Here is a 12,397-nt window from a genome sequence, read left to right on the forward strand (position 1 = left end):
TGCAGATTCCTTTAACAAGCCACTTAAATAGCTTGTCTTTGATAAGGGTAACTCAGCAACCATCTATATTATTTGGCATAATAAAGGCGGATGCGCTTATTTTCAATTTACACATATATGAATACTACCAACACACCCTTCATGTCAGTACCGATGGATTTAATGGAAGATATGTGTAATTTGCATAAATAAATATTCAAATATACTAGCGTACGTCTGCTTAAGCGCAACAGAATTACACTTAGGTTTATGACGATGCATATCTACTAAATTAGACTACTCGAGAATGTTACACGTATTTATAGTGAAATATTTATTGCTCAAAAGTATCGTGCCTATGAAAAATGCAGGCAGCAAGATAATCGCTGAAAACAATTACTAAAATTTTTGTTTTTTTAAAAAACAATATAAACAACTCTTTGCTATAAAAGGTAGCTATTCTCAATTTTTAAATTCTAAACTATTTTCAGTCCCCCCTTTCCCCTTTAATTGTCTTTAACCTGCTCCACCATCAGCACCCAGAGCCGCTACTCCCCGATGTTGTGGCTCCGTGTGCGCATGCGCGTCACATTGGAATTACAGCACTGAGCAGAAGAAGTTGGGTCTGCTCTGTCTTCACAGCATAAAATCATAAAATCATATCTGAACTATGGCCATCATTAGAATCCGCCGGAGAAGCTATTTTGGGATCTGGACTTTTCCTTTGATAGTGGCTGTTGTCTGTGCACAAAGGTAAGCGGTCATGTTGTACATTGTTATAATGAAAGGTTTAACTCTATGAATTACTTTAGTGAAAGATTTGCATCTAAGAATGTTGCTTTTTCTTTCTCTAGTGTCAATGACCCGAGCAATATGTCACTGGTAAAAGAAACTGTGGATAGACTGTTGAAAGGATACGACATTCGCTTGAGGCCAGATTTTGGAGGTAATTAAAATGATTTCGTACGGCTTATATATGAATGTTTTCCCCGCATTATAAATGTGCTTGTTGAAATGTGTGCTTCATTATCCGTGAGGACACGTGGAAGTTCAGCGTACATACCTTCCAGTCACGCTGGCAGAGGTGAAAAAGCATCGGGCCGGATACATGATCAATGGACAGTATCGAACCGCAGCGCTACTGGGTCGCGAATCATGCCAGAAACAGTTATAACAACCCAGCGCAACTCCGGCTTATAAGCATTATATAGCTAAAATACAAACATCTTGTTATGTAACGTGTACCTCTACGGGGCCAGCGGTGAATTGCATTTAAGAGTAACAAATGCCTTAAATATTTAAGGATCACGTTTTCAGTATGGATCTGAAATCAAGCATTAACACACAAAGAGCAGGGTGTTTTACCCTTATTCGATCCCTATCAGTTTTCTACAATACAGCGGCAATATGGGAATAACCATTTTAAAAGTACGTTAGCTCTTATACAACAGTGACGGTATGACAGTAATTTCATATTTACGATGGAAATCGCGGGGCTGCTTTGCAATGTACTAGCATGCTACATACCTGTCAACGGCAATATTAAAATAACATGAATCACAGTATGTGCAATCTTGGATTACAGGTGCACCAGTAGCTGTGGGGATGAATATAGATATCGCAAGCATAGATATGGTCTCTGAAGTCAATATGGTAAGTATTCATTTGCAATCTTCTTTCATCTATGATAAGCAGCGTATTGGTTTCTGTAAAAGCAGCGATTTCGGATTCGATAGGCGTTTTGTAAGAATAAGAGATCGATTTATTATTAATTTACTCATTTTAACGGCTGGTTCGGGGAATAAGACATCGTTTAGGGTATCCGGTTATACAAATTAAAGATTTCACTTTGGTCACACAGGCAATCACCGTTTTAGTAAAGGTACCCTGTGCTCCAAAGGGTACTGGTTACTCTATCTCTTTGCCAGTGATATTAAATTTTTGTTTCGTTAAAATCAGATGACAACGCAAAACAGTAGCGCTGAATCTGAAGAACCCAGATAAACGAAGAACGAGGCTGTCGAATGGTGCATTTTTGGAAATACGTTTTATTATAGGGTTTATTAAATAAGGAGGAGGAACCTCATCATAAAATGGCCGACAGTGGTGTATAATGACAGATTACATTTGAGTTTCATTGCACGCCGTCCCTAATATGCTTCAGAGAGTGACAGTTATATGAACAAACAAGTTCAAAGAAAAATATATTTACATCTGGGTCATACAGTACACGAGGACAGAAACAAAGTTTGCTTCAACCAAGAGCACCCCCTAGTGATGCCGAAGCATAAATTCATTTAATATTTGTAGTTATGAAAATAATCATTATAAAACCTCCTAATTGATTTAATGTCCATTGAATGTATGGAAGCTGTAACTTTGCGGCATCCACGTGATCCTTCGTTTTAAGTATTGCAATTATATATTAATGGATATTTGAACAAACCAGTGAAAATATATAAATGTAATAATTGGTTGTTTTAAATGTTATCTGAAATTCTTAGTAGTTTATAAGCGGGCAAATTAAATTATAGAAATAGTAATATCACCTGGGGCAGAATATTTTAAAGATAGCTCATATTTCTGAAATGATTATCAATAATTACAATAAAAATAGTATATGGCAACGCATGCGATCAAGTAAATGATCACAATTAGAAGTAACTCGTGGTGTAAAATGTGGAGATTGTGATTCCCGGAAACGGCAACCGGCAGAATCTCTCATGTGCTATCTCTGTACAATGATTTTTCGTTTCCAATTTTGATTTGGTCATTTTCATTGGTCATTTTTCATTGAACGCAACCAGAAGTAGACTGATTATTTGCGAACCAGCTTTCTACCCAGGCGGTTCTCTAAAAACATTTACGTTAAAACTGTGGGAGTGAGAGTGGCGTTAAAACTGCGTCACATAGATTGGGCGGCAATGTGGCCTCTTCATCTCCCCATTTTTTTTCTCTCCTCTCTCCTCCCTAACAAACTCCCACTCCCTTCGTATTCTGCCGCTTTGACTTATTTGGTCCTCTGGTCCATTTGCATAGGCTTTGAACATGTTTTAAATGTAGACGTCTGCTCCATTTGCATAGGCTTCCCTGTTATGAGCAGAACCCTTTGGGTCCCCCAGGTTGGGGGGGGGGACCCTCCTGCATTTATAACCTCTGTGGTACTGACCACACATGCTGCATGCTCAGGTAAATGCAGAGTTCTGTGGTTTTGTTTGTTCCCATTACCCTTGCGAGGCCTTCTGCCCTGGGCGTGTATTCAGAGCCCTTTGTGCCGAACCAAGGTTGGATGTGGTGTTGGGCAAAATAAACACGTTAGTCAGGCTGCCACCGAGCCCCTAACGGGCTCACAGCGTCAGCGGTGGGCTATTTGGTGGGGCAGCCACAACAAAGTCGTAAGGAAGGTCACTCTCTCAAGCGGTGCTGGGTTCAGGTGACTCACAACAGAAAGCAAACGACCTTTTAGTAAGACCCTGGAATGATTTGTGTGCATCAGGAGGACGGCTGCTGTTTTTTAGTCTGTAGATACACGTTAACTCCGTAGAGCTTGGCCCATATGGCTGGGCTTCGCCATATGATATACACCGAGTGCTTCCTATTTTCTGGCTTCATATTTTCCTTGCTTGCACAAAGCCTGAGACTGTAATGCGAAAGGTCCCCAAACTGCGTGAAGCTCTCGAAATCCCATTTACAATCCTTTCGTTGATTGAGAAATTCGTGTGATGTGTGGGGAACGTTCGGTTGGATGAATGTCTGTCAGCGTCTCTCAAGGGATGATAACAGGGAGCAGAACATCGGAACAAACCACTTAGGTAGATCCCAAAACAAAGAATAACTAGTAATGCAATACGATAATGCCATATAACCCATCTGTGCATCCATCTTTCAACCACATATCAGGTTCAGGGTCATTCTGCCATATTATGTTGTTAAATATTTTATTTATTGTATCAACTGATTAACGATTTGCTTTGTTTCCCTTCTCTACTATTCTTGTGCTTGGGTGCCGTCCCATTTTCCATAGGGTGAAAATGTCAGAAGTGGCGAGTTTTATTTCCACATGGCGTGACGATGCTCGGCCACACAGTGACTTTTCTTTGGGTTCTTCTCGGGTGGGGAGTCGTGTTGTATGTTGGGCCCCTGTTAGGCTGTCAGAACGGAAGACAGTGGGGGCGGCGCTGGGATGGCATGCGCTGCTTACGTCGCATTGAACAGCGTGTGAATTATTTGTAGGATGTTTTCATTCGGCTTGTGGGGCAGATCCAAAAACATAACTCTCCATTCATTGTTGAAATCTTGCTCAAGGGCAAAGTGGCACAGCTCCATCGACACTGATCGAGCTGTTTTCCCAGTCGCTAAATGCCAAAAGAAATAACTTTGGTTACAAGCTTTATTGTCATGGATCAAAAAAAGCACATTTAAGTGCAATTTCCAAATTTCTCTAAGGAGTTAGTCTTTGAGATGATCAGAAGCCCCACTGCATTTTAATCAAATATAGATATATCTGACTGACATAATTTCTGACACTCATTCAATTTAAGTGCGCACTTTCAATGTAATGTGTTTTCATTTCCTGTATTTCCCATGCAAATACTATCATGTCAATTACATGTGATGCTTTGGCAGAGTTAGGCTGCAGCCTAACTTCAGCATTCTCTCCACTAGGTGGAGTCGCAAGGTGAACAAGCTACACACCTCAATATGGCTGTTGCAACATGTTAATTTTATACTTCATACATTGTAGCAGAAGGGTGTTTTGCTAACTGAAATGTCAAATTAGAGTTTGGAAGTCATCTGATCATGCAATACATTTAAAACTGATAAAAACTTTTGAAAAGTAACAGTAGTATTGTTCTTTGCAGACTGTTGAGCAGTCTGTTACACAAAGTTTTCTGTAAAACACAAGAAAAACAATAATGTAAATAATAAAAACAATGGGCCCTACTACAGCAGTCTTGTGTGCACCATCGGTGAATTACTGTGTTCTTCATAACGTGGTGAGTTAAAACAAGCTGATTAAAACAAGCCTTTTTGTCTCTTTCCATTTGAGAATTTCTATATAGTGATTTAATAGACTTTAGCTTAAAAGGCACCATTAATTGCCATTTATATGTTGCACATGCTGCCATTACAAGATGCCGTGAAATAACAACTGCTGTAAATATAAACACAGTCTTAAAAATCTCTGCTTAACAACTTGTTTCCATGGCAACATGATGTGTGTATTACATATATCAGCTTTTTCTGTTTTTAGACTGGCCTGGTATCCGTGTGAAGTGCAGATTAAAATGAGATCCAAAAGTACACAAATGATTTAGACTAAACTTATACGGGGAAAAACTTGCATATAAAAGGTATGTGATGATGCGATAAGGTCTTTATGATGTCATAATGCGTATCATACAGTAGTGCTTGGTCAGTATGATATTACCATTGTACATGTGGCTTTTGCACACAATAATTGAAACACAACAGAGATGTAGAGTTAAGTTTTTTGCTACACTGTATGGTGTTTAAAATAATCAGTAATCAGGAGCTCACCGCCTTTTCTAATACAGAATTCAACTCCAGACGAAGAATTTGTCAACCACAATGACAAATCATTTTGCCTTACAGTTCATGAGATGTAATGCAATCTGTGTAATTTATTAATGATGATTTTACGGGCCCTGAGCATCCAGTGAGGCACAGCAGAGCGGCTTCTCGGTGACAATGAAATGATTGCTGTAATAAGCCTTGAAGGTCACTCAGGGACGTCCATCATGCTCCACCGTCTAATTGGCCGTCGTAGGTGGCCTGTCCGGTGCAGAGGCTGCGTCTCTTCTTCATCTCCCTCTTATGTTCCATCGCGACGCTTAAAGTGCTTAGATTCTCGGACGGCTGAGTGACAGCACTTAGGTGTCAGTCACCGGGTTCAGGGACTTAATTAAAAACCCGTCAAAATGACCCACCCCGCAGTTCCACGACAAATGACAGGGCACTTGAGACAATTTCATGCCGTGTAAATCCCTTTTAAATATAGCAGAGGGAGTTTGCTATTTCAAGGGGTGGAAGTCTCAGAGTGCTTTGCCGGTCAGAATGAGAAGTGGGTTTGGGGCGGGGGGGGCATGGGTGAGTTTAGCAGAGGTTATATGTTATGCACTTGGCCGTGTTCTGACAGGCATATCTCATCCGATAATTACGGCCATGGACCTCAAAATTAGAGCCGGCAGCAACAAGTCTGCTTATGTATGATTATGAAGTCTCAACACAGACCACTAGCTTTACAAAGGCAGTCCGTGAAACCATATTCAAACTTTAGTGACCCAGTGGTTAGAATTACAAGTGTTTTTTGGTGTCTCTTAAGCTGCAAATCATAGGAATAATCAAATAAAAGCAGTCATAAGGTGAATGGAACCTTGCAAAACAAAGAAATAATGATAAATCCCAACGCCCTGCACAGTGAGGTCAAAATTCCTCGGAGTCTCACATGACCTGTGACATCATTCGGAATGACAGTGTTTTCTTGGAGTTTGTCGGCTTTCTTTTTCTCAGTCACTGTGCTGACTTTCTGTTAATTCTGTAGAAAAGTGGATTTTTTTCTGCTATAGAATAGAAAAGGTCAAGTAAAAGCGGCACAGAGCATGTGGAGAGCAGAAGGTTAGCAGCAGTTCATGTGGCACCAGTTCATGAGCTCTTTAGATGCAGAGGAGTATCATCGTCTCCTTAAGGAGGACATTTGATGAGGCACTTCAAAGAGCTGCAATAACAGTGATCTTTACAGTGTTCCTAGGGCTACTGCTAACACTGGGCGTGTATTTCTGTTTGTTTTGTTATTATATTGGAAGTAACTAACCTTATTGCAATGCGTATGCCCTAGATAAATGTGAAGTTTAGGTCCAGTGTCACAGAGTGCAAAAGTCAAAATGGTTGGTGCACTGAAATGCTTAAATCAAATATGACAGAAAGCCAGCCACTTCATGAAACAAATACCCATCGATTGATTATTAATTATATTTCCATAATCACTTATCCATTGCCAGGTCATGGTGGTCCTGGAGTGTGTCCCTGCATGCAGTATACAAGGCAAGCTACATGATGAACAGGCAGCTTACAGGGCATTCCATTACAGACCAATCCCTCTATTAGACACCCAGACGTGTTAAGGGCAAAAATACGGATAAGGATTTCCTTTGTAAATGTTTTAAATGTAGATTTCTTTCATAATTTGCATGCAAATCTGTGAAAAAGAGAAGCAAACAAGGACAGTTTTCTGATTATTTCTCTTGTTTCAGTCCGGCGCGTATTTTTGAATACAACAAACATTTGTGTTTCACAGACACTTTCATACATGGCTGCTAACAGTAATTATTTCTACAGTCACACCCTTGCCTGCCTCCCAGCTTTACCACCTCTTCAGGACTTTAATTAGCTGGAGGATTGACCTCAGGGAGAGGTTAAAGTAGTCTTTGCATGACAGCGAACAGGACAAGATGCTAGCGGTTTCTGTAGGATAGGATGACTGAACAGGGGCTACGTTTACGCCAAGCACCGTAAATCCACTTATTTACTTCTCTGAAGCTGGAAGACACAGGTACTCTACCTCATTACAGCACTCCTGAGACCGAGCGTGCTAAAGACTAAGGGGCAGCCCTGCCTTCTTCTCTCCCCCACCTTCCTTGGGCCACTTGGTCACATGACTGCATGATGGTGATCGTAATCGCTCTTGAGAAAGTCAACAATTGGCATTTGCAGGTTTTCAGACAGACAGGCCAGGAAATGAAGCCCGATGGTGATATTTCTCATTGGGTATGACGTTTATACTTAATTTAGTCAAAAGGATCAGGTCGGATCGCATCCCTCCTTCAGAGTGAGTCTGCAAGTTGGATGACTGAAGGTCTTTGCTTCCAGTGCTGTTCCTCACTTGCTGATCTGATGCAGCTTATTCCAGAAGCTGGAATGTTTGAGCTCAAGAGGACCAGTCAGTGGGCAGAGTTCAGTATGGTGTTAAAGCTTCATTTATCCCATCACTTAATGATATCAACACTCAAATTTGCAGTCAGATTGTCTTGTCTTATTGCTGTTTGTATTTCATAGACTTAATCCTGCATGAGTGATTTATTTATGATATAGATATAGATTTATGATATACAGTAGACTTATTATATAGTGCATAGTACAGTAATCCAGATTATGGTGACTGTTTGTCAGCAAAATGGAAGCATTCTGTGTGCTGTTATTCTTAATCTTTCAGGCCCCCGCTGCCTGCATGCAGAAATTGCTGTATTTATATTTGAGCTGCTCTATAGCCTCTGATATGTCTCGATTCTGGTAAGACCCTAAGAGTCTATTTAAAACTCTTGTCATTTCAGAAACTGCATGCTTGATGTAACAGGCAGGGACTATCCAGGTCTATAGTAATCTCGTCGATAAGAAACTAACTGGCTTAATTAAAACCAAGGACATATGAACCACTTTACTATTGAGATGTTATTGTTTTTCCGACAAATAAGTAATCTGGTGGAACCACCCTGAGACCATGATTATGGGGTCATATGAACCCCAGGTGAATTTCATCAGGCCACATGCAGGTAGGAAAACTAAAGTATCAACTCTGTTAAGTCATTCCCATGGCTGATGAAGCAATGGTTTTGTATTTTAGTGTTCATTTTCCCCTCAATCTTGATATTTAGCCTTGATAGTTATTTGTTGGTGCTTTGGTAAGTTTCGTGATGATGTCTCCTGACAGTTTCACCAGTTCAGATAAAACATGGCACAGCTGAATATTTCTTTTTCCCATTATCTCTTCATTCATCATACACAGGAAAGGTAAACGTGTTTGTAAATGTGTCGCGGGAAATCCAGCTTTTTTACAAACGGTAGTGATGTGCTCGGATGTAGCGGCGTGTACATCCCACTTGTCCTGGGTTTACCTGCCTTTTGGTTGCACTCTGCCTTTTAAGACCTATAAATATTTGATTTAGTGGGTCATCAGTCTGCTGAGCCATGCTAGATAAAACAGTCCCCGCTGTAGTCAGCGCTCAGCCACCTATCCTCCATAACCGTTTACCTAGGGCAGGGTCAAACTGAGCCTGGCGTCTGTCCCAGGAAACACAGGGCACGAGGCAGGGGATGGCCTGGGCTGGATGCCAGTTCGTCTCAGGGCTCCATATTAATGTTTCTTCTTAAAAACGCTCTGTTTCAGCGTCCGTTGTTTCATGCTTTCCCCCATGTTTTACTGTCTACCATAATGTGAACTTCTGACCAAGCGGAATGCTCATATTAGGATAATGTCTGTGTCCACATTTTCGTTAAACTGACACTGCAGTGAAATGTGCTGGACAAGCTGGCCAGCCGCTGGAACACCTGTCAGCTTTAAGGCGTCTTCGCCTTGACGGCTGGTGATGGGGAGATTGTTCATGAAACTCTCCACAGTACCTCCCTAACAACTGGATTTTATCAGGAAGACATCACTACTATACGGCAAAAAGCTTATCTTTAGAATAAACACACACTTAATTATAAACCAGGACAACTAACAGCATTATTTACTAAAGTGAAATTTTGTAGCAAATTACACTAAATCCAAAGTATTTCCCTCCATACTGTAAGGTACTCAGAGTAACACCTTGTGGACCCCACATGCCAATACGCTTATTACTTTATTTCCTTCCAGGTCATGTTTTTTTTTTTTAAATGTTATTTAGCAGATGTGCTGTTTTCTCACTGGGTTTGCTGGTTTGTTTGACTTTGGACACATATTTACATACGCACAGGTACACACAAACTCTTAAGTGGCCACTTCACTAGGTAGACCAGCGTCCTATCTGCTTCACTATGTACACAGCGTAGTACCTGCTTCACTAGGTACATCAGCGTACTATCTGCTTCACTATGTACAGTACACCAGCGTAGTACCTGCATCACTAGGTACACCAGCGTAGCATTCACTTTACTATGGACATAGCATAGTACCCGCTTCACTAGGTACACCAACGTAGTACCTGCTTCTCTAGGTACACCAGCGTAGTACTTGCTTCACTAGGTACACAGCATAGTATCTGCTTCACTAGGTACACCAGTGTAGTACCAGCTTCACCAGATACACCAGCATAGTCCCCGCTTCACTAGGTACACAGTGAAGTACTCGCTTCACTAGGTACGGCAACATAGCATCCGCTTCACTAGGTACACAGTGTAGTACCTGCATCATTAGGTATACAGCGTAGTATCCGCTTCACTCGGTATGCAAATATAGTACCTGCTTCACAAGGTACACCAGCATAGTACCAGGAATGACCTGCTTTTGTCTTCAGTTCCACTTTAGTGTTTAAGGGGTAGCATGTTCAAAGAAAGCATTCTGCTCACCACTCGCTACAGTGTCTGGAGTTTACAGGAAAGCATACTGAGGTGTTATGCCTGCCTGCCTGTTTACTGCGTCTGCCCATTCTGGCCTGACCTTTTCATTTGCAGGGTGCTTCTACCCACAGAATTGCAGACTGCATGTTTTTGTTTATCATGCCATTTTCTGTAAATTCAAGACACTGTAGTGACAATTTCAGTCAACTAGTGTAAAAATGTCCAAAGAAAGACTGACTTAAGAGTCTTGCTGGTTCAGGTCTCAAGAGAACATCACATTGAAAAAAGGCAGAAGTGGGCTAGAAAAATATCCAGCCATTTAAGTATGATTGGTTAAAATCATTTGGAAGGGTAACTCTATATAGGTTGCAAACCTGTTGGTTGCTCTGTGATATTATCAAATCCTCTGCTATTGTTGTTTTGGCAGTTTGCTTCTGAATGACTTCCAGGCCAAAATCTACAGATGGTGCCTCCGGTATGGTAAGATTTCCATGCCTACAGGAAGTGACAGAAGCAATCAATCAATGCTCTTCATTCCTGAGCTTTCTCGCCACCACAGATATCAGTTAATCTTATTAGAGTGGATAATTATCATTGCCGTACACGTCATAGATTTATTGTCTCCATTGTTTTTATCACAGAAGTCACAGAAATCGTCAGCCAATCATCTTTCAGTCTTGATACATGTGATGTCAACCCAAGAATATGTTTTTTTTTTCTTTTGTTTTTCGATGATTTCATTATGTATTATGCCAAAAGGCTATTGCTTATTCATTTGAATCCCTTAATTATGACAGTGTTTATTGGTCTCTGTGTATTACAGATGATAGAATCTCAATTTAGACAACAGTTGACAGAAACCCAGTGGCTCTGCATTAAGTAGTAATCAAAGAACACATTAGCAAGTAAAGTGGTTTGTGGTCACCGGAAGGCTTTGCGTAATCTGTTTAAAAATAAGCTGCACTCTATATAATGATTAATCGGCTGATGTATTCCATAAAGAAAAACTATAGGCACAGAAGATAGCATGTTTTGGAGATGCTCTGTAGGTGGTTATTCATTCTATGGCAGTGACTTATTACGTAATATTGAGCGACATAAATTGACACGCAGAGTATTGAGAATGTATAAACATAGATGGTTGCTTTAAAAACCTGGACGAAAGTCACTCATTGGTTAAATTTACACTACAAGTTTGCACAAGCCAAACGCAAAATAGGTAAGGGGACTCTTGAGTTATGAAATGAACTTGTGATAAATGAGTGTGGTGATTCTAAAAAGTCATCTACCAATGCTAAGATGCCGCTTTTGTTTAGTTCAGCGTCAGATTCCCTTTCACCGTTTATTTTTATGCGCAAACAAAGCAGCACAATTTGTACCTCAGCTTTGTGTCGTTGTGCGACAGGGTGCCGTAGCGAGGAGTGAGCGCAGAGAGAGTAGGCGTACATGGGCCCTGAGAGCTGTGGGAGTGAGATCTGGCTCTCATCCTCATTGCACTGATTTTGCCCTGCCCTCCCCAGCTCCTATACTGTCCCAGTTGGTTTAAAAGAGTGAGCTTGGTGGTGCTGTCAGCTTAGGGAGGGGAATCATATCGTGTCTACCTCCGTTAACTTCGTAGCATCAGCACTGTAACAGCACATCATAACTGGCTTGATGTTCTACACCATATTGTACGCTAGCATCTCACACCAAGACTGGCCATTTCACAGGGCTGTTTTATTTTTAATACTTTGCCCTTGGTTTAATTACCGCCATCAGGAAGCCTTGTAAGATACCGCAGGACAACAAATATTTCTCATCGCGTGATCCTGACCAGGATAAGTAGCTGGAAGTTGGTTAATGAAATATTTCTCATTATTCTTGATAATATAAAAGGGTGACAGGAGCCGAATCTTAATTACTGCGCAAGTGACTTGAAATGAACAAATAAATCCCAAAATAAAACTATATAATTTATAAACACCAAGGTTAATCACTTAGAGTGATGTAGTTCTGCTCCATCCCATAATATCTCTGAAATGTGTGAGGCAGTCTCTAAGCAAATTATGTTGAGTGGAGTATGCAGTGCTTTGGAATTATG

The 12,397-nt window shown here is 40.8% G+C and overlaps 1 protein-coding gene across 2 annotated transcripts in view; it reads left to right on the forward strand.

Moving 5' to 3' along the window:
* The first annotated feature begins 522 nt into the window (after positions 1–522).
* Positions 523–12,397, forward strand: part of gabrb2a (gamma-aminobutyric acid type A receptor subunit beta2a) — a 33,263-nt gene continuing 21,388 nt past the window's right edge. The window contains exons 1-3 of one of the 2 annotated variants that reach the window (XM_049029668.1): positions 523–732; positions 834–925; positions 1,565–1,632. In XM_049029668.1, coding sequence (XP_048885625.1) covers positions 650–732; positions 834–925; positions 1,565–1,632 — 243 coding nt within the window. In that variant the 5' untranslated portion in view covers positions 523–649. The remainder of the gene's footprint in view (positions 733–833; positions 926–1,564; positions 1,633–12,397) is intronic. The other variant, XM_049029669.1, reaches the window with a different exon arrangement.

This window comes from Brienomyrus brachyistius, chromosome 10 (genome assembly GCF_023856365.1).
Source record: "Brienomyrus brachyistius isolate T26 chromosome 10, BBRACH_0.4, whole genome shotgun sequence".
In the NCBI taxonomy this organism is placed as follows: Eukaryota; Metazoa; Chordata; class Actinopteri; order Osteoglossiformes; family Mormyridae; genus Brienomyrus; species Brienomyrus brachyistius.